Here is a 23,041-nt window from a genome sequence, read left to right as displayed (position 1 = left end):
CTTCCTATATAAAGATTTTATTAAAAAAAGCACAGAAAGCTACTTCTAGCCTTGCACAAAAGCTCAGCCATGTCACACATCAGTGTATACTCCAAGACATACCCGAGTTATAACATAATTAGGTCTGTATTTTTCTTGTTGTGTATATGGAGATCAATTTAACTTAGTGATTTTTAGTACAGGTGTTTTTTAGAGCGATTTTAGGTCCTTTTCCTTTGATTATATCCAGGTTGACTTTTATAATTTTTTTTAATTCATGGTAGAATTGGCAATTATAAAGAACAGATCTCCCCAGACTGAACAATTACGAAAAGCAAACTGAATCCCCCAGGCAAAGTAGCTGTTGGGAAGGAGCCTGAATAAGCACTGCTTGCTGTTAGAAAGGAAACAGAGAAAGTAACTGAAAGTTGCACTAGGACATGAGGTAGTAAATCAGAACCTCAAATGAGCTGCCAGTGGTAGTGACTGCAAATGAGAGGTTGCTGTCCACTTTCTGCTGTGCTATAATGTATCCAATCTTAGCACGTGCAACAGTTTGGTATATTTCTTCCTTAGTTTTTTGTTCCAGTCATGCTGGGGCTACCTGAGGAGCCTTGCCAGTATGGGGTTTGGGGTAAAATTGGTTGAATTTCCAAGTTGTTAATATACAAAAAGATGTTGCCTCTTTTTTTTTTTTTTTTTGAGCACTTGCAATGAGCTTCATTCATTTGCCATCTAGGTGTATTTATATTGAAACTCTTAACATTTCTATTGGGAATGAAATTTAGTCGAATTCTGATTTTCTTCCTGTGTGTCTAGCTTTGGATCTTGTTTTGCAGTCTAGCAAAAGCAGTGTTAAAGTAACATTGTGTACATATGTGGGAAAGGGACTGAGAAATCAGGGTTGTATAAATGCCATAAAAATTCTATTTCCTGTGTATCTATGTATTCCTAAACATTATGGTGTATAGCTGTTCTGTGTGAAATGTTGGTTATGGCAGTATTTTTTATTTTTTTATTTTTTTTTTTGCTAGAAGGTGGTCATGGAAGAACATTGGGTTTACTTTATGTTATTTGAGGAAGAAAACAAAGTAAAAGCTGGAAGTATTAATTGTGTAGCTATTTTTAAGAACTGTTATTGGAAGGTTGTATCTTACTCTGAAGTTGGATGTGTTTTTTTCTTGCTTTGTTTTTCTTCTAACAGCAGATCTGGAATGGACACAAGTCCTCTGGGAGGATTAGAACTGTCTGAACACACTCCTGATCTGCTAGGGAATACCACCATGGCAGCAGGTCTTGCAAATGTAGGAAATACATTTGGAGGGGCACCAAGTTCTTTAGTTTCTAGACCAAATGAATTCCAAAACTCACCTATAGAAGATGATGATGATGTAGTTTTTATTGAACCTGTACAATCTCCACAAAACTCTACACCACTGGTAGCAGATCAAAGGAACACTGCATTTACATCATCAAAAAATGAAGTACTTCAAGGGAATGATTGCAAAATGCTTCCTTCTCCAAAAGACTTAAATTCTCAAAAGGGGAGTATAAGTGAAACTATTATTATTGATGATGAAGAAGACATTGAAACAAGTCAAGGACAAGAGAAGGATGTTTCCAGTTTTAATGAACGAAGAGTTCCAGAGTGTAAAAATAGAACCAACGAAATGGAATTCTCACCTTCCAGTTTTTCAAGAAGTAAGGTAAATTCAGGAATAGATAATAGTGGTATAACCACAGAACCAGACTCTGAAATTCAGATTGCTAATGTTACTACATTAGAAACAGGTACTGTGACCTCAGTGAGTGATGGTCATTTAGAAAATGCTGAAGGGCGTGACATGAACTTAATGATTACACATGTAACGTCACTGCAGAATGCCAGCTTGGGAGATGTATCTAACGGACTGCAGTCAAGTAATTTTGGTGTTAATATGCAAACATACACCCCATCTTTGACTTCACAGACCAAGACTGGTGTAGGACCTTTCAATCCTGGTAGAATGAGTGTGGCTGGAGATGTCTTTCAAAATGGAGAATCTGTGACTCATCATAATCCTGGTAAGTTGCAATTTTAAATGTTTCCTTTAAAGCTGGAAATACAAAGTATATGGTTATAGAGTGTTTGATTCACGTATTTTAGGCAGTGGCACTTTTAGCTTAATATATATATGAAAGATCTTGGTTCCCTTCATCCCCATCACCACCTTATGTGTGACTCTAGAGTAAAATATGCTCAGTGGCATAATACATCAGTAGAAATGTCTTCAGTGAAAGGGTTATCAAGTATTAGAACAGGCTGCTGAGGGAAGTGGTTGAGTCACTATCCCTGGAGGTATTTAAAGAGATGTAGATGTGATGCTTTGCACATAGTTTAGTGGTGGATTTGGCAGTCCTGGGTTAACGGTTGGACTTGATCATCTTAAATGTCTTTTCCAATCTATATGATTCCATGAGCGTATACGTGGTTTGGAAGATGTCTTCTGGATGAGTGTTAATCTGTTCCCCCGGCTAAGTGCCTTCTTATATGAAGCAGTAGGTGCGTAACAGGAAGTTTTGTCCAACACGTTAATTTAGAACCTAATGTCCCCAGTAAGCCTTGGGGTACATTTGATAGATTGTTTTATGTTGGAAGGGACATTTAAAGATCACCTAATCCAACCACCCTGCCATGGGCAGGGACATCTTGCACTGTATGAGGTCGCTCAAAGCCCCGTCCATCCTGACCTTGAACATTTTCAGGGATGGGGCATCCACAGCTTCGCTTGAGAAACCCATTCCAGTGTCTTGCCAACCTCTTTGTAAGAAATCTATTCCTCGTGTCCAATGTGAACCTACCAGCTTTCAATTTAAAGGCATTACCTCTTGCCCTGTGTCCAGGTCAGATTAGACTCTGGAGCATTTGATCGATTCCCCCAATATGAATTAAGACACGAACAAGGTCAAAACACCATTAGGGAGTGAAACTTTATTATTGGTCACACAAGGGGAGAGAAGTGGCAATAGGAAAGCTAGAAACAGGAGGGGTGGATAGTTAGGAGTAAGCAAGATTTGGTATACCAGAGCAGAGATAGTCACCCCCACAGATCCAGATGATCCAAAGTCATGTAGAAGAGGAGGTAGTCACCACTATAGGTCCAGCAGTGTTCAGATGATTCATAGTCATGTAGAAAGGGGGGTAGTCATCACCATGGGTCCAGCAGCATTCTAGTTATCCAGTCACTTTCTTTGGTAGTAGGTATCTGCCATGCTCTGGATGCTGGTCCTTTTTCTAGGGCTCTGTCAGAGCACTCATTGGTTAGTTTCCTTGGAGTTCAGCAGTTCCCAGCCTCCTGATCTCAGCTGGAAGTGATGTCAGTCATTATCTGGCAGATGGCTCAGCAGCCAGAGGGTGTAGTTGGTGGGCAATGGTATCTATTAGCTGCGAGATTTGGGTGGTGGGTAATGGACCTTTGCCCCACAACAAGCCATCAAGGCTAGGCAATGTCAAAACAAACAGTTCTTAAAGGTTCCATCCACCCTGTTGCTATAGGTCTTGGTAAAAAGTCTCACTCCCATCTGTTTTTTATAAACCTCCTGTAGATATTGAAAGGCTGCAGTAAGGTCTCCCCAGCCTTCTCTTCTCCAGACTGAACAACTGTAACTCTTTGCCTTTCTTCACAGCTTTCTGTCACTTTTTGTGTCCCTCCTCTCTGTACCTGCTTTAACAGGCCCATTTTTGTCTTGTACTGTGAACCCCAGAGCTGGATGCAGTATTCCAGGAGGGGTTTCACCAGAGCAGAAACTGAATAGAATACATACCACGGGTTACCCCCTTCATTACAACCTATGACAGACATGAAAACTAGATTTTACAGATCCTTTGCAGAGAATATGAAGCTGAGCACACAACATGGTTGAGAAGTGAGATGTGAAGAAAAGGTGTAATGTAAAAATGGATGTCTTTGAAGGTGGGTTATGGAAAAACTAAAAGCAAAAAAAAAACAACCACCAAGATCTTTAGATGTTCTTGTGCTAACTTTGTGGGAGCAGAGAAATGCAACAAAATGTCAATTAGTGGAGGTTATCTGAAACCTTGAGATACTAAGGAATAATTGAAATAGTCTTAATGAGGTGCTAGGAAGTCATGGTAAAAGTTTCAAATGCAAATGAGCCTAGCAAATGCAGGTTTTCATGAATGGTAGTTGAGCAGTACTGGAATTACAAGCAGATGTAACTGCTGCACATCACCTATGAATTCCTGATAAGGGAGACAATGTGCTTTCACTTGAAACCTATGAAAAAAGATGAGAATCTCAGAATATTTTGAGGTGTTAAGCTGCTACCAAGATACTAATATATCAGGTGGTAGACATATAGAAAGGTTTGAAGAGGGCACTGAAGTGAATTTTAACTCTAAGCACTGTGGTAGCTTGTCTAGTTTGTCTGTAATTCATGCCTTCAGAGGTAGACCTCTTAAATGGTTTGTAGAGAAATGTCTTTTGTTCTGTGTCTTCTCCTCACCTCTTTATTCCAGCTCTTCTGTTTACCCTCAGGCAATACAGTGGGTAAATTTCTAAATTGTCTTAGGTGCCTGAGAAACAGGACATCCTTGACAGCTATGAAGTCACACCAGAAAATTATATTTTACTTGCTAAGGAATGTATGTTGTTTGTTGCACTAACAAGGGTTCTTGGAACTTTGTCCCTAAAATAAATTTTAAAACTATGCAGCACAGTGTGTTGTTAATAAAACTCTCCTGCGGAAAGAGGACTTCAGAAAGTAGTATGAGGACAGGGTGCCTCCTATTTAATGAATGATTATGCACCAAGATAATATCCCTTAAAAATAAGGTATGGGCAGTTGCTGATGTCTGCAAGTTAAGGTTTTTATATTAGAATTCATAATAATTTTTTATATTTGGCTATTAATACTAGTTGCAGTAACACTCCAGGGATACACTGGATTACTGCAGTAAGATATTCAAGGCTAGGCAAGTCCCAAGTGCTGTGACAGTATTTGGTATAACTGACATACTATTGAAAATGTGTGCAAGTGTTTTTGTAATGACAGGGTGTTTCTATTCAGTTTTTGTTAATGTTTAAGTAAAGTATTATTAGCAGTCTTCAGAAGCTCCATGTTCCTAAATTTGCTGATAATTATTTAAAATGAAAGGTTACATTCCAGAGAAAAGCCTAGAAATGACATTTTGGGGGGATTTCCCCCCTCTCCCCTTCTGAACTGTATATTCTGCTCCAAACCAAGATATGGAGCATGTAGTTTAGCAGAAGTATGTGCTCCTTCTAGATGTGTTTCTTTTGGAGAAAATGTTTTGTTTACGTGCTTGTTACACAAGTTACTCTTTTAGGCTACAAAATACTAGGCAAAGATGACTTTGTTCCGTGATAGTCTGTTGTACGGATGGAAGGCTAATGGAGTCTGGAACACAGGGACATGGGTTTGCATACTGCCAGAACTTAATAAAATATTATTTTCTAGGTTCATTGATTTCTACTGAAGAAGGTGTGGAACTCTCATGACTTCGCAAGTTTGCACATTAAGTGGTATTAATTCCATTGAGAAGGTTATAGAGAAAACCAGAAACTTTTACAGGAATCGGTGACGTAGGTCCAGATCTTGGATGTGGAGCCTGTGCTTCCCTCTAACTGCAATATAGTTCTTTGACTGCAGCCTGAACTGGGAAACTGGTATGGGGAACCTAATTCTAGGGTTTGTCACTGAGGCTGGACACATGATGCTTGTTAAAGTCTCAGAACAAACTAACTACTGAAAATATAAGATTTCGTGTTCGTATAAATTTGAAGTGTTTGTCTCAAACATTTGTTCAGAAATTCCATGTTCACTGTTGGTATCTTGTTCTTACTTTTTAATTGCAGTTGGTAGTCATAGTTTTGTTTGAAGATGAAGTTGCCCGTTTGCAGACTCAGTGCAAGTGAATTGAAATCTGCAGAACTTGTCACGAGATGTAGGATAGGACCATCTTGAAATTTGTTCATGTTCTGAAGCTTTGTAACAATGGAGAGTGATTTTTACTTTAAACCTGAATTTAAAAATATGATCCTTCTTCTGTTTTCAGTTCCAGCATAAAAATGATGATCGTACATCTGTGAACTTTATTATATATATTTACATGTCTGTTGACTTACTTTTGTGTTTGTTTGGGTTTTTTGTCTTGAAGATTCTTGGATATCCCAGTCAGCTTCCTTCCCTAGGAATCAGAAGCAACCAGGTGTGGATTCCTTGTCACCTGTAGCATCACTTCCTAAGCAAATTTTCCAGCCTTCTGCCCAGCAACAGCCTTCTAAACAGGTTAAAGTCACATGTGCAAACTGCAAAAAGCCTTTACAAAAGGGACAGACTGCATATCAGCGAAAAGGATCAGCTCATCTCTTTTGTTCTACTACCTGCCTCTCATCATTTTCACACAAACCCACTCCAAAGAAACTTTGTGTTATGTGCAGAAAGTAAGGGAGTTATTTATTTTTACATTAGCAGTTAAATCCAGTAGTACTTGAGATTCTCATGCATGTATGAGAGTTGCTGCATTAATGATATAAAATCTGACTATGTAAGTTCTTTATAAGGGTCACTTTAATGTCATTTGGAAATGTTGAACTCACTGCCTCTGCTATAGCAAAACAAAATGTACCAGCTTTTCAATTCAGTGTATGGGAGATTGTTTCATTGAAAGCCAGTACACTAAAAATAACTGGTTGGGTTTTTTGAAGACAAGGTGTCCAAGTGGTGGGATGTACTTCATATATGAAGTCCTTTGTTGAAAAAGTGGACCTTGCATTGTATATTTGATAGATGAAGGTAGAAAATTATTAGGCTTTAAAAGGAGGAGAAACTGATACTTGCAGGAAGCTGGAGGAGACTTGGGAGCTCTTCCATTCTTGGCAGTATGGGGAGAGGAAAAGGCTGAGACTTTTCCCATAAGCAGGTCAACTCTGGCAGTTTTGTAGCTGAAGATACCTTAAGTGGGCAGTAGAGAGGGAGTGACAAGCATGCCTAGAAGTGGCTCATTCTAATCTACTGGTTAGTTTGACTAGTAATATCTTATTATTTGCCAAACTTGAAATTGCCAAAGAGAAGTCCTCTGTAGTTGTACTCTTGCAGTGTTGAGGATACAAAATAGCTGTACTATCTTTTTCTTTCAGTGTACTGATTACTGAGCTACTTGCACTTTTTCATATTCTTCCATTAAAGTCTCCATATGAGAATTGAGAACTGCCCTTGTTAATGTATGCTTTGGAGAGGGTGGTCTTTGCTCAAGATTTAAACTAGTGGAAAAGTTTTACTTCAGTGTGCAGTGTGGTGGATGACTTGTATTCAGATGGAAGCTACTGGGCATTTTTGGAGTGTTTTTTGTGGGGGGTTTTTTTCTTCTTGACACACAAAAATATAATATAGAAAATATTCATATCCTCTGTATTCATACCTTCGTACACTGAAAGCCTAGAAGATTGAACATCATATTTTAGCTTTCTTTAAATACAGGTAAAAGCTCAAATTCTTTGAACCATTTACAGGGCTAGTTAAAAATAATATGTACTCTTTCTGTTGGCTTGTTCTGTGTTTGTACACTTATTTTTTTCAAAAGTAGGCCGATGACTACCATATTCAGCTGTGTGATATATAAAGGTGAAGATTAGACAAATATTTTTATTTATGACTGAAATTATGGCTAAATCCATGCTCCTCTGCCACTTTGAAAATACTTACTGTGTCTTGTAAGAGGATACATGCAAAACTGCCCTGAATGAAAAGGCTTTATTTTTGAATGATAAGAAAAAATACCGAATTTCTTGTTTTTGAGGTCACTTAAAATAGTTTTAGTGTCTTTAATGTCTAAAGACCCTCTATGAAATCACCTTTGACAATTTTTGAGGTGATTTTGGTCTTTGCTCTTCCACTACTATGCAGTTTTTACTCAATCACAGTTAAATAAAAGGTAGTGTGTGTATTAAATTGCTCCTCTGTAGCATGACTTCATTGTAAAACCCAATGTGTTCCACCCTTTTTTGCTTTATTGCCAAATTTTTGCTACCTGGTGGGTAGCATCCAGGTATTCTGCCTCTGTTATTTTCCTCCTAAAGTAGATGTAATGTCAGATTGCAGTTCAGTGAAAGGCTAGGAGAACTTGAGGAAAATACAGGAGATCTTGAATGTAGAGTGCATAGATGATTATAGTTATGTCACAGGTCAGACTTTTGGGGGGTTGTGCTCAGATGAATCCTTAAATACCTAGATTACTTTATTGTAGGCCTCACTTTCTCCACCTAATCTTTTCTAAAGAACTGTGTAATGCCATCTGAAAAGTCAAAGTCTCTAGGTGTTTTACGGTAAACCACTTTTCCAGCACTCTTCTCAGCCTTTGTAATTGCATAAACAGCATAGCAATTGTTATAAGAAGGAAAGTGGCATTCTCCTCAGTGTTTATAGTTTTTATTGTCTTGTGTTGCTCTTTGGCCTCCTTTGATAGATGTTAATATGTGCTTTGATACAAGTTAGTAGTGTGTGTAACTCCTGCTGGAATCCTGCCAGAAACTGTAAACTCCTCAGGGCAGGTGCTCTGTTTTGCAGAACAGAAATTACAGCATTCCCTAACACAGATCTTACTAGCTTTCTAAGGGGTAAGCCAAAATCCATTGACTTTCCCTTAATGGAAGGCAGACTTGCAAGTGTTAATATTGATGAGCAGTACAAGTTTATTTTCAGGGGGGTCTATCTAGGGAAGTATACATTTTTTCCAGTGTTTCTCACTCATCCTAGTTTTAGGGGTCATAGGTTTGAGTGTCTGGGACATGTATTTTCCAAGTGGTGATCAAGACATGCCCAGTCAATTTTTTTAAATATATACTCTGCCCAATAGCATTTTCTGTATGTCAATAATAAGGTATTTTTGCTTAGAAGGTAAAGAGGGAGTCTTGTATTTGTTTTCCTTACTGCTTCTAACACATGGTATGTAGTAGTTTTGGACAATGTAAGTCAGTTTGCTTAGAAGAAGGTCTTGTGGTTTAACCTCAGTCAGCAGCTAAGCCCCATGCAGCCACTCACTCCCCCACCAGTGGAATGGGGAAGAGAATCAGAAGGATAAAAGCTAGAAAACTCATGCACTGAGATAAAAACAGTTTAATATGGGAAGCAAAAGCCATGCACACAAGTAAAGCAAAAGAAGTAATTAATTCACTGCTTCACATGGGCAAGAGGTGTTCAGGCATGTCCAGGACAGCAGGGCCCCAGCACACACTGTAGTTACTTGGGAAGACAAACACCATCACCCCAAACGTCCCCCTTTTCCTCCTTCTTCCTCCCACTTTATACACTGAGCATGATGTCATATAGTATGGAATATCCCTTAGGTCAGTTTGGGTCCCTTGTCCCAGCTGTGTCTCCCAGTCTCCCACGCACCCCCAACTTCCTGGCCAGGGTGGCAGTGCAGAAAACAGCAAAGACCTTGGCTCTGTGTAAGCTCTGCTCAGCAGTAATGAAAACATCTCTATATTATCAGCCCCATGTTCAGCACAAATCCAAAACATAGCCCCATACTAGCTACTGTGAAGAAAGTTAACTCCAACCCAAACCAGCACAGAAGACATGTTGGATTTCAAATTAATTTTATTGATGGTTGCTTTCTTGGTTTAATGCATTAAATTAGTGCAGTTTCTTAGGCAACTGCATGAATTGCTTGGAATTGTTTTGGAAGTTGAAGGTGATGATGGAATTAACCTTTAAAAGTTTAAATGACAAAGTTTCTAGAAGGCAGGTTTGTGGTAGAGTTTTAAGCTTTTTGGTTGTATTTATAAGTTTGAGAAATATTAATTTATAAAAAAACAACCTTCTCTCTTTGTCTCATTCTCTCCTGAGATGGATAATGGTGGAGTTATATAAAAGTAAAGACTATTTCTTGCATTGTCTATTCCAGTAAGACCAGGAGTGTTCGATTGACTTCCAGTAAGACTCAGGAGTGTTCGATTGACTCCCCCAATGTTAATTGGGGCACAAACGAGGTCAAAATACCTCGTTAGGGAGTGCGACTTTATTGTTGGTTACTCAAGGGGTAAAGAGAAAGGGCGATAGGAAAATTAGAAACAGAAAAGGGGGGAAGCAAGCAAGATTTGGGATGGCACAGCAGAGATAGTCACCACTGTAGGTCCAAGCAGCATTCCGATGATCCGCTGTCATGTAGAAAGGGGGACAGTCATCACCGTGGGTGCAGCAGCATTCTGAGGATCCATAGTTGTCTTTTCTTAGATGGTTAGTGCGCACCATGCTCTGGACACTGGTCCTTTCCATACAGCTCTGTCAGGAACTGATTGGTCAGTTTCCCTGGAGTTGAGCAATTCCCAGCCTCCTGGTCTTGGCAGCTGGAAGTGATGTCAGTGGTGACACTGGTGGACAGTGGTGTCTCGTGGTCTAGGCAGCTGGCTGGGATGTTGGTCAGTATTTGGCAGATGCCTCCTTTTACTATATGCATTTTACTATAACCCTGGTTTTTTTAATATGGAGCTTCAATGTAGCTTTTGTGTAAAGTTACAAAATGGCTAGTTCAAATTTGCTGCTTTTTATAGAGACTTGAGTTTGACATAACAGCACCTGATGGTGTGTTAACATCACTTAGTTCTAGAATAATTTAATGGGAAAAATAAATCCAAACAAAGAGAATAGGGTTTTACACAGGAAATACATTGTACTTATAGTAGTTGTAAAAACAATAGGGTTTTACACAGGAAATACATTGCACTTATAGTAGTTATAAAAAATTTTATTAAACTTAGTGTTCAACCTGTGACTAACAATGTGTATAAAGTGTTCTTGTTTAAATATATATATTCATACAGAAGCACACAAGATTTTTTTTCTCTTTGTCTTTCAGAGATATAACAACAATGAAAGGTACCATTGTTGCTCAAGTAGATTCAAGTGAGTCTTTCCAGGAGTTTTGCAGTACATCATGTTTATCCTTCTATGAAGATAAACAAAATCCCTCAAAAGGAACTTTGAATAAATCAAGATGCACTGTCTGTGGTAAACTAACCGAGGTCTGGTTGATTGGTTTTTTTCTCTTATCTTTGCTCAATAATGACATAATGAGATATTAATAACTTGTATTCAGAAATAACAGAACAGAAAATAATGAAATTTAAATTCTTCAGTATTTTCATGAGATTTTAATAGGCTTAATAGTCATGCAGAGCAACTGAAGGAAGAAGGAATTCAGAGGTTAATGTTTGATTTTTGTTTCAGAAAGTTGAAGTGCCTTTTGCTGATAACATATTCTATTAGGCATAGAATCTTGTAGTTATAACCCATATCTCCCACACAGAAGAGCTGCTGTTGAAAAAAAAGTCAAGACTTACTATATTACCTACTTTTTTCCTGTATGTTTTGAAAGACAATGCAGATGGTTTTAGGGATCTGTAGAATATATGTAATTTAAAATTCTCATAAATGTATTTATTTGTTCTTGATGCCACTACTGACTCCAACATAGTTCAGGCTACTACTTTACACAGCATATGTGTCTGGCCAGTCTTCATATGCTGTGTTGTTAGCTTGTAAATTGACCGTTTTATAAAATTACATAAATTGGTCCTCTGCTCTAATATGCAGTTACTACATCCTTCCCTGTAGTCTTCCCTTCTAGGTTAAAGAGCAGATGGGGCTAAGATTATTTCTTTTTTCCCTAGAGCTTTGGAGACAACAGAAATATCCATTCCTCAAACATCTCTGTTCTTAAGTAGTGAGGTAGTATAATCTGGTTTTAGTTATTGTACTTGAATTGTAAGACTTTCGGCTGGTCTAGTAGTTTCAGGGAACTCTGTGCTTGTGTAGTGATAGAATACTTTTCATTTTTATTTTTTAGATTCGTCATGAAGTTAGCTTTAAAAATATAACTCATAAGCTGTGCAGTGACCATTGCTTCAATAGATACAGGATGGCAAATGGTTTAATAATGAATTGCTGTGAGCATTGTGGGGAGTATTTACCCAGTAAAGGAGGTGGAAGCAATATTCTTATTATTGATGGTCAGCAGAAAAGATTCTGCTGTCAGAACTGCGTTGGTGAATACAAGCAGGTAATTACTTCTTTGCCTATAAATTGAAATTAAATAGACATTAATATTTCTTACATTTATCCTGTTATTAATAACATGGTTTTACTTCTCATGAGAAGATATAAGTAACGAAGACTTCAGAAAATGAAATAAATGCCAGTGAGGGCAAACTTGCTGCAATGGAGCTCTTACTGCTGGCTTTTTTTGCTGTTGCCGTAATAGCAATACCTATTTGTTGTTACTAAAAATATAACTGAAATTAAGCTTTCTGCTAATAATTTCTATTTCTTGTGGGTGTATCTCGAGTATGTTAATAGCAAGCGCAGCACACAGGCTTACCAGTCCTGAAGTGATGTTCTTTTATAGATGCAAAAGCTCACTTAATGCAGTGGAAACATTCAACAGTGTGCAGAGCAGACATGTTGGACATTGCTGTGAGAATGCTCTGACTGGTTCCATGTTGGCTGTGTACCTCTACATTGTCTAATCACCACACAGCATAGGATTTAAAAAAATACTTTTGCTTTCATCCTTTTATGTGTTAAATTTTGTGCTTTTTTTTTTTTACTTGGTTCTATTTTTAGCTATTCTTAAGACTGTTAAGATAGTAATGATTGTTGTGGCTAAAAATAACTTCAAATCAGGAAATCTCATGCTGATGTTTTTTACATGTTACAGAGCCATCTTAGCCTGAACTGTTGCTAATGCTGGTTGGAAGGTTTAAATGTTAATTGTAGTATTTATAGTATAATAGGATAGCTCTGAAATATTAAATATTTCAGGGGAGGGTATGCAATTCGGGGATTTCTTGTTTTTGTGGGGGTTTTTTTGGGGGGGAGGGAATTGTTTGGGGTTTTTTGTTGGTTGGTTTGTTTGGTTTTTTGGTTTTTTTTGGTTTATTTTTGTTTGGGTTTTTTTGGGGGGGTTTTTTTGTTTGTTGGGTTTTTTTTTGGTTTTTTTTTTTTTTTGTTTGTTTTGTTTTTTGGTTTTTTTGTTTTTGTTTTTTTTTTTTTGTTTTTTGGTTGTTTTTTTTTTGTTTGTTTTTTGTTTTTTGTTTGTTTGTTTTTGTTTTTTTTGCTTGGCACATTCTGCTCTGAGTTTATAAGGGTAGTATTCTGAAGTATGACAGTACTGTTTTCCTGGCAAGAAACTTCTCTGATTTTGAAGATCACACTTGCATCTATGAGTGGCTCCAGTGCTGCATTTTGGTGGGGTTCTTTGTTCAGCTTTTTCCATTTTTAAGAAACCAGTGGTCCAAAAGAAGAGGTATTGCAGTGCTGAATGTTTTAAAGTTCTTTAACGTTGCATCACATGTTGTATTTTCTCATTGGACAATCAGTTCTGATGCTTTTGGGGATGGCTGTTCTTGTGTATGTGCTATGTGCAAAGAGAAATCTGGAAAGGTGCATATGCAACCAGAGTAACTAGAAACGTAACATGAGCATTATTCTTTTGTCACAGCTGTACCGAAAGGGACAGGATAGGTTTCCAAGATACTAAAAGCATAGGCATGTCCAGAAGCCACGGAAAGACTTGAAGAAACGTTGAATACTGTCACTTGAAGAAACAAAAAGGCATGACATTAACTTTGAACATGAGACATTCCCACACAACCAGTATAACATACACTGCACATGGAATTATGAAAAGAACATGGAAATTTGAGAGGTTGAATGATGAATTTGTACTTAACTCTCATTACAGACTGTACTCTATTTGTTTAGATACTGTTATATTTTGTGTTTAGACATGTATTTGAGAATGAGCATGGGTAGCAAGTTGTATGTTCTGGTTTTATCTGGGGAGGAGGAGCAGTTTGCAGTACCAAGAATCTTCACGAGCGGTGTTGAGTGTTGTGCATTACTGTGAGGATCCCTAAGAGAACCTTTGAAATTGAAACACATTGCATTCAGTTCTGACAGCAGATTTTATGCAAGCAAGTTCTTAATTGCTTTGTTGAAATATTTGGTACGGGGCAATTGTAATAGGCTGTGAGAAGCTTATTTTGAGTGCACATGAGCCTCTGACTTGGAATGGTGATTAAGTGTAATTCTTAACTGGTTTCAAATATTCCTGGATTGTGAGGGGTTTGGGGTCTTTCTGATACTAAGAGAAAATGCACACTGTACAATTAGTGTATGTTGTAGGTGTTCAAGTTGCTCAGGACACAATTATTGGAGAATATTTAGTTGTCTAGCAGGATTTAGTTAGGTTTGAACTTTTATTTGCGTTTAGATTCTTTGAACTGAATGTTTTAAAGGAATTCTGTTTTTTAAAAAGAAATTTAGACATTGGGCCACAATTGGTAAGTCATAGGTGGTTTTGTTCAGTTGTAACAATGTTTTCTAGGAAATTATTAGATCTTACTTTTAAAGGAGAAGAAGGAGAGGGTTTGGGACAGTCATTATTACATGCTGAAATAAACTCAAATCAATAACATAGGAAGAGCTGATGTCATCATTTGATTGCATCATTGTTTTGTATAACTGATTATTATGTGTCACATAAGAGTTTTAGCAAATGTTTTCTTACAACAGTTGTGAAAAATAGGTCTTACTGGTATGAGCTTTGTATTAAGCAGTTGATATTGTAAATGTCATGCATTTACCAATATTGCTATACATTTGTAGTAGTAATAAATGAAAACTGATTCTTATTACTTGTACCTACCTATATACTTAATCCCTATTTTTAAAATAAATATTACATTGATTTGAACAATTAATTTTCAGTAACTTATCATGGACCTTTTTTTTCTTCTTGGAATGAAAAAATTAAAATTGTGGGTAATAAAAATTACAGTGGCTCTCAGAATGGCAAGTAATTGGATTACTGTAAGTAATCCATCTGCTACAAAGGGTTTCTTTCCTCTGCATTAGGCTGTTGGTGGGAGTAAGAAACAGTGTTATTCCTGGGATGGAGTGTAGGTGTTTTCTGAGGTGTCTTAAGTCACCTTTCAAGGTGATGGATGCACTTAGTTTTCTCTGTACCAGTTTCAGAACCTGCTTTAAAACTGACACACACACAATCTTTAATCTGTGTTTTGCTTTTCCGAGAGGTGATAACTGTTCTTTCTTTTCTAAAACTCAAATTACAGAGCTTAGGTTTCTTTATCCAAAAAAAAAAGTTATGGAGTATACATAATTAATTTCTGTAAGAATTAAAAAATTAATAAATAGGCATAACCTAACTAATCCTCATTTTACTTACATGCAAGAGCATGTTAATTTCTTGATGACACAAAAGCCATTCGTGAAGACAGCTAACTGTAAGTCAAGCTTTTTTAAAAAAGGGAAAACAATGGTAAAATCATTCCTCCAAAAGTGAAATAACTATGACAATTTAGATAAAATGTCAAAACAATACTCTTATCTAAAGTGGTTTTATTTTTCTAAACCCAGGGGTCACAACTGCTGCTAGTTAGTAAACTCCTTAACTGTTGCACTGGTATTCAAACTCTCCACATGTAGAGGGGCAAGAGCGACTTAGAGTTACACTAAACATAACTAATAAAACAACAAAAAACAGAAGAGAAAGATTGTATATGATGAGGTGACTAAAACTGCAAATGCTGAAATATTTCTTTGAGTAGGTATGTTGTATAATTAGAATGAAAATGTAACCATTTAAAAATTACTTTAGTGATTCATTTGAAAATTAGTATCCATGCAACAATTTGGAATTTAGCTGAAGTATGCCTTCCATAAAGGCATATTAACCACCAACACATACACAAGTTGTTTTAGTGTTTCTGATACTATTGCATGTTTTCTGTCTCTACACAGTCAACTTCCTTCTCAAGGCAGTTGTTTGTGTCCTGGTTTGCTGGATTTGGGTACAGGCTTGGCAATCTTGTTCTAAGGAACAAGTGGAATATTCTGTGACTTAGTTTGTGCAACCAACCATACCTTTTCATTTTCAGCTGTTCAACTAAGCTAAAGCTGAGTCTGTTTCTACTTTTAAAAATACTTTGCTTACTGGCCTGAGCAGTCCACAGTACTCTTGGTTCTACCGTGAAAACATTTAATGCTTTGATAGTTTTCAACATTTCTTTTCTTTTTTGCTTTGTCTCTGTAACTAAATTTCTTCCTGGGATTTGCTTGCTTTGGGTGCTTCTTAAAAGTGATGGTCTTCATCTGCTGTCAAAAATTGGGGGAAGGAGTTTTAGTTGTTGCTCGATAGGCTTTTTAATAGCTCTGGACTGAAGTGAGTACTGGAGGAATGCAAGCTAAATGAAAACTTTTCTAGCTGGGGAGGATGCTTGCAGTGTCTTTGCATCCAGTGAAAGTTTTTCTTCAGTACTGAATAAAAGGACATTTGATTGACTTTGATTAGACGCAGACATATTATTAAACATCCTTCAAAACTAACCAGGCTGTGCTGTCCCTTGAAGCTACTCACTTATAAGCAATAGAAAGCACCCACCCTAGGTGGTTGTGTCTTCTTGTTTTGATTTCTCTTCCTTGCCCAGCCACTGCTATTGTAAAACTCTCTTACAAAACTACTCAATTGATCTATTTTACATCTGTGCAGGTGTCATTTAGTACTTCAGTGGAAGCATCTAGGGTGTTCAACTTTTCTTGTCCCATGCAGTGTCTGTTCTTTTTCTGTGCTTCTTTGCTATTAAGACTGAGCTGTCCTCCCTGTCCTTTTTATTTTGATAGAAAAATTACCTACAAAATCTGGTGCTTCTTGCGGTTGTTACTGCTTATACACTCTGGTTTCTAAGCGTCTGTTTCAAGAGTAAGTACTCTTGGCAAAACCAAGTGAGAGTTGAGCAGCCCCTTTACACTGAAATACTAGAAAAACTGACTCTTCAAATTATTTTTTTTCCAATTTGTGGTCTTTCTGAAAGAGAAGGTCGTGGTTTCAGGCAGTTGAAACTGGTTTAATAGTGGAGTCTCTTCCTTATATAAACCACTTCTGTTTACTTAAGGTAATACTTAGTTTGGTATGAAGTAATCACTGATAATACTGGATACTAATTGAAGTATGTACACCTGTACAAATGGAGATAGCTAGATGCTTTTTACCCCATTTAACCCTCTGGTTAAAAGACAGAAATCTGTATCAACCAAGCAATAATAATTTCCCCTTTCTTCCTGCTTGGTGATACGGGGACTTTTTTCAAGACCTGTTGGTATTTGTGACTCCAGTTTCTTGCATCTCTGATGCAAATCAAGTCCTCCTAGAAACTATCCTGTTCTACCTTTTCTTTTACTCTTTATTTACTCGTTTTCTGGAACTGTTTATCTTGCCATTTCTTCTTCAAATGTCTGTCTTCAGCTGTAGAATTTGCTGCTCTTCAATAAAAATTGCATAATCAGCTTCCTTAGACATCTGAGTATCATTCATAGTAAGTATTCAGGATGTTGTTTCGTTGATATTTTAAAAGAGAAATGAGATGGGTACAGCAGAGATGTTAAAATAGCTTTGTAGTTCTGAAGAAAATTACATAGATTAAATTTGTGAGGTGTGTTTTTTGTGGGAGCACAGGAGATTCTTGGGAAGAGAAAGCAAGGAGGTTATATGACTACGTATCAGACTTACGATGGATATAAGCACATCTATACACTGCTGTTGCTGGACTAATTAATTGGATGGGGTTGAGAGGAAGAGCGAGAAAAGGTAAAACAGAAACAGCTGAAACATTCAGTTAGTTTAGAAGTAACTTGATTTTTGTGGCAGGTGTTTTCACCTGTGCTTTTTTCAAAGGCATGAAGGGAAATGTCTTGAGAGCAGGAACAAAGCTGGCAAAAAGAGGGAGCACTGCCAGTTGGAGTTGCCGAAGAAAAGTACTGGACAACTTACTGATTTAGCTGTTTGCAGAGTTCAGCTGATGGAATGTCAACAAAAATCACTTGGTGTTCAAGGGCCTCAAAAGCAGTTACTTCATCTTTTGCTCTTAGGACTTGGGCAAATGCATTTGTGGTGTTACTAATCTTAATCTCTTCTGCTGGAGCAGGGAAGAGTTTACAGTTGGTACTGTTGGGGGAGAGATGACTTCAGTGCAGTATTTCAAGGGTCTGAGTAAATAATAGTTTCCTTGTTCTTTGCTGTTACAGATTCTGCTGACATCTGGTTCTTTTCTTAGATGTCTGTGTTGCCTCTGGATCCATCTGGATCATTCTTTCAAATGAATCTGTAGTGGTTTAGCTGCTATTTTCTTGATTGCCTTACTAAGGGATCTCTTATCATAGGATTCCATGTAGTGAATATATCTGCTTTTCTAGTTACAGCAAATTTCTCTCTTCCTTCTGCTTTTCTATTTGAACACAGGTTGACTGTGTTTCTGTACATGAATTTTCTTTTCTGGAAACTTTCATGGAATAAAAGCCTAGGCACAGATGCCTAGATTCAAAGCACTTACAGCTGTAGTGAAATACTGTTGCAGGCAGAAGGTTCAAGAACAGGGGCTTTCATTAGTTTTAGTTGCAAACAGAAGTGAGGATTCTAAAATGCCATGAAATTGCAGCATTTGTCTGACATTTATTTTGGAGTTTGGTCTTTATTCTTCGTAGGATGTATGCAACAAGAGCTCTGGACTTCAGCTTACATGGGCCTCTCAGTAAAAGATATAAAGGAAGGACAAGATTTCTTCTAAAATGATAGTTGCTTATAATAGCAAGAATAAAAATTCCTCAAAAACCCTTGATGTGAATTTTATTTCCAGGATTTTGGATTTCTATTGAAACAATTTTTCTAATTCTGGAGTATAACCTGTTCATCTGTTTTGTCTTGCGTCTTGATAGCCACTTTCGTAGTTGCCCATTGGAGTTCAACACTGTCCTGGTGAACAGAATGAAGGTTTGAACTGTATATAGAACTAGTGACTTACAATAGTTTTTCATATCACATTGTTTTCTAATATGTCTTTTATCTGTCATGAAATACATATCATGAAATAGGCCTTAATTCCAGAATTTAGTTTCTAAGTGAGTATACAAACAAGTAATGAAGGGATGAGTTTACAGTCAAATATAATGAGCACAATTTTCAGAGTTCTGCATTTACCATAGACCTTATGCCTTGGAAGAGGTCAAACATGCAGTGGGATCTAGCAAAAATTAAGTCATCTGAGGGAGAGGTGTAGTTAGACCACTGTGCATCAAGCTTTCCCTCAAAGGGCACTGAGCCATTATTCTCTGGAAATTTTGCCTCTGGATTAGCTTATTTTTACTTCGTAATTCATATAATTTTCTTTACTGTTTTGATAGTGTTTTTGCTTAATTTTGACTTAAAATTACAGTCCTCAAGCGTGCATATGTTTTCATAGGATGCTGTAGATGTGAATTTGCCAGAAGTGGTGCATGGAAGGAAAATGCATGATACTTGCTCTTGTAGATTTGTTCTGAGTTAGTTCCCATCTTTGAAGGAGACCTGAAGCTGAAGCTAGCTTTACTCTGCAGGTTTTGTCTATAGTCATTTTTGCCTACTGTTGAAATACGGTGGGGGGCACAAGTTGAAGCCAATAGTTCATATGAAATGGAAGATAACTGCCAAGAAAGCAGCTTTGGAGAAAAAGACTTGGGTGTCCTGGTGGAGATGTTGAACAGGGGTTAGAAGTGTGCCTTTGCAGCAGAGATGGCCAGTGACATCCTGGGTTGTATCACACAATGTTTTGAGGTTGGAAGGGACTTCTGAAGGTCATCTTGTCCACCTCCCAGCTCAAGCAGGGTCACCTGGAGCAGGTTGTTCAGAACCACATCCATTTGAGTTCTGAGTATCGCCGAAGATGGGGATTCCACAGCCTATGTGGGCAACCTGTTGCTATATTAGCAAGAGTGTAGCCAGCAGGACAAGGGAAGTGATTTTTGTGCCCTGCACCCCCCAGTCTTTTCTTCTGAGGCTGCATCTGGAGCACCATGGCCAGTTTTGGATTCCACAGGATGAAAGTCATTGATATACTGATGCAAGTTAGGTGAATGTTTAGACCAAGATGTTTAGGCAGCTGGAGCATGTGACACAGTAGGACAGGCTTGGGAGCCCTTGGTTAGTTCAACCTTGAGAAGTGTAAAGGGGGATTAGTTATCTTAATGGGAGGAGGTAGAAAAGGACAAAGTTGAACACCAAGAAGAGTTGCACAGTGGAAGGAAGAAAGGCAAGAGAGACAGCTTGAAAACAAGGAGAAAACTTTTAGGTAGGGGAAAAGCTTTTTTTTTTTCTGTGAGGGTGGTGAAATCCTCCAGAGGGGTTTTGGAATGCTTGTCCTTGGAGATGCTCAGATTTGTGTGGGCAAGATCCTGAGCAACCACGCCTGGACCTGCTTTGAGCAGGAAGTTGCACTTGACCTCTGGAGGTCTCCTCCAGTCTATTATGATTCTGTGATTTTGTACTTGTGAAACAAAGAAGGAAGCAGTGAGTTTTAAAATAAAGAGGCAGTTGTGCGCTTTTATTTTTTTGTTCCCTTGCTAATTAGTCAGTAATGAAGATTTTGGTATATTGTTCTGGTTTTCTTCTTTACCAGTGAAATTCCTTTTGTCTCCTGCCCTGAAATATCAACAACATTGACACAGCTTTCCATTTTCCTTGATTTCTTTTCTGAACACCAACTTTTCCTTGAGGACTGTTAAAATACTAAATGAAAAATGTGTTGTAGTAAGAACATGAGAACAGCTGCTCTGGTTCCAGTCAGGGATTGAGACTCCTGCAGTGTGTCTAAGTGGGCATGCAGGGCAGAGAAAGATCAGGGTATTTTCCCCTGAGCATTCTCTTAGCTTCTGACTCTAGAGGTCAGATGATCTCTTGAACTTTATGCAGTGTTCCTGTATGCTATTTTTGGTGAATCTCTTTAATTAGTGTTTGTCCAGTCTCCTCGTGAACACATACAAACAGTTTTTCCATCTATGAGCCTCTTCAGTTAGAGGTTCTGCTGACCTGTTGTTTGTTAGGTGAAGAGCTGCCTCCTCTTGTTTGTTTTGAAACTTCTGTTGATATTCATGTGTTTTCCCATAGTTGTTAATATTAGAAAAGGCACTGAACAGTTGATCTATAGTGCCCCACATTGTACCATTTTTGGTTCTGTCGTTATCCTCTTAAGTTTTCTTGTGTCCAGGCCAAAAATCCTGACTTGATAAGAATGCTCTTTGACCCTGCGTATTACTGTAGTTCTCCTTAGTTTTAGTGAATCTTCTCTTTGTTTATGCCTGCTAAAAGGGTTCTTCTAGGGAAAGGACTCTCAAATGTTACTTTTTCTACAGAATCAAATTAATACTACAGGTGCTCAGAGATTAAAGATAACATCATGTGATGAATTTGAGTGTAGAAATGTAAGCTGCCTGAGAATCTCAGGAATAGAGTGTCTTACCGGGAAATCTCATGCTTAAGTACAGAAGGAATAAATTTCAAGAGGTTTTGGACCTTCTAATTTTTTTTCATGCCAGTGTCCTGTCTCCTTCACTTGTGTAACAACATGTTTAAACTTCTAATAATGCAGAAGTGCTCAAACACTCTTCTGAGTTGCTGTGACAAGAATAAAATGAGAGCTTTGCTATTATGGTTTTGTTTCTACCCACAGAATCTTCTACATCCTTGGTATGTTTTTTGGAAATTCATGTTCTTTGTAGTCTTGATAAATTAGCTCTAGGTTTGCTAGATTGTTACTAGATATCATTAAAGATTCTTCTTGTTGCTTTTATGTCTGAAAGAGCTAGGGTGAAATCAGTAAACAACTCCAGTATTTTGAGGATGTATGACATTCAGAAGTGATTGACATGCTGTTGCACTGTTCTGTGTATGCATGATCCTTTCTTGACATCAGTTAAATGATGAGAATTTTTGGTTTTAGTTAGCAAAAGCTGTTTTTGCTTTCAAGGAGTTTTTGTCAAAACTGTTTGTTGGCACAATTTTTTTTTCTGATTAGGCTCTGATCAGGTTTACTGTAAGTTCATTTATTAAAACTTATACTTTTATCTTGCCATCTCTTAAAGTCACCATGGCCTCAGTTTGTTTTTTCTTTTAGACTCAGAACTTGTGAAAGTTTCATTTGCCTGTGCATTGCTTTCTGATTATATTGCTGAATGTTCTTTGTTAAGATATATTCCAGCATATTTTTATCAGTGCTTCTAGATGTACATTTCAGTTTATTCCGGAGGTACCAAGGCTATTTGTGCAAGCAGATTTTTTTTTTAGTGGTTGTCCATTAAGCATGTTCCAAGAAGTCAAGTCCTTTATAAATTGTAGCATCCTGTAGTGTTATTGCTAATATAACTTGGAGTTTTCTTGATGCCCTGCTTTTGTCTATTAGCCTGTCAGAGGAGATGAATGTATATTGGCAGAATAGCTCCAACTCATAAAACAGTATACTTGCTGCATTTTGGTCTTGTACTTAGTGTGAATTTTGTTAATATTGCAGCTGATTAGTGAGATTATTAGATGCTGGGTAACATGTTTAAAAGGAAACAGAAGAAAATTAGGATGGGAAGGAAGGATCCTAGAGTTGTATTGTATACTTTCCTCTAGGTAGGAGCTCAATATCTTGACAGATACTGCTTTTTGGGGGAAATCCACAGCAAAGGTTTCATCAAGACAGCATGTGGAAATTGTTAAGTTATGTGGTACCTTGAAATTTTGCTGGTCTGTGCAAGGTGCTGCATCCATTTTGTGGATTTTGACTTAAAATTACAGTCCTCAAGCGTGCATATGTTTTCATGGGATGCTGTAGATGTGAATTTGCCAGAAGTGGTGCATGGAAGGAAAATGCATGATACTTGCTCTTGTAGATTTGTTCTGAGTTAGTTCCCATCTTTGAAGGAGACCTGAAGCTGAAGCTAGCTTGACTCTGCAGGCTTTGTGGCAGAAGCATGTGTGTGTGTTTTTATGTGCAGATTCTTAGTATAGGGAAGATGACATGTTACGAACCCATAAATTTTATCTCTGGCTGGTGGTAAGACTGGATTTAGCTAGTTCTCAAATGTAGGTAGTAGGAAGAGCATAGATATCCTCTGAAATTTCTGTTATTCTGAACAAAGTGAAGCACCTATGAAACGTACTTTGCCT

General features: G+C 37.6%; 1 protein-coding gene across 1 annotated transcript in view; it reads left to right on the top strand.

The window, feature by feature from the left end:
- Positions 1 to 1,193: 1,193 nt before the first annotated feature.
- The window catches only part of ZMYM2 (zinc finger, MYM-type 2), a 66,324-nt gene continuing 44,476 nt past the window's right edge, over positions 1,194 to 23,041 (top strand). Inside the window, 6 exon segments of the mRNA XM_009082078.1 lie at positions 1,194 to 2,043; positions 6,161 to 6,446; positions 10,862 to 11,027; positions 11,852 to 12,082; positions 16,795 to 16,815; positions 20,016 to 20,054. Coding sequence (XP_009080326.1) covers positions 1,194 to 2,043; positions 6,161 to 6,446; positions 10,862 to 11,027; positions 11,852 to 12,082; positions 16,795 to 16,815; positions 20,016 to 20,054 — 1,593 coding nt within the window.

The sequence above is a fragment of the Acanthisitta chloris genome, unplaced genomic scaffold, assembly GCF_000695815.1.
Source record: "Acanthisitta chloris isolate BGI_N310 unplaced genomic scaffold, ASM69581v1 scaffold16409, whole genome shotgun sequence".
Classification (NCBI taxonomy): domain Eukaryota; kingdom Metazoa; phylum Chordata; class Aves; order Passeriformes; family Acanthisittidae; genus Acanthisitta; species Acanthisitta chloris.
Note: the sequence above shows the minus strand (reverse complement) of the source record. Positions and strands in the feature narration are given on the sequence as shown.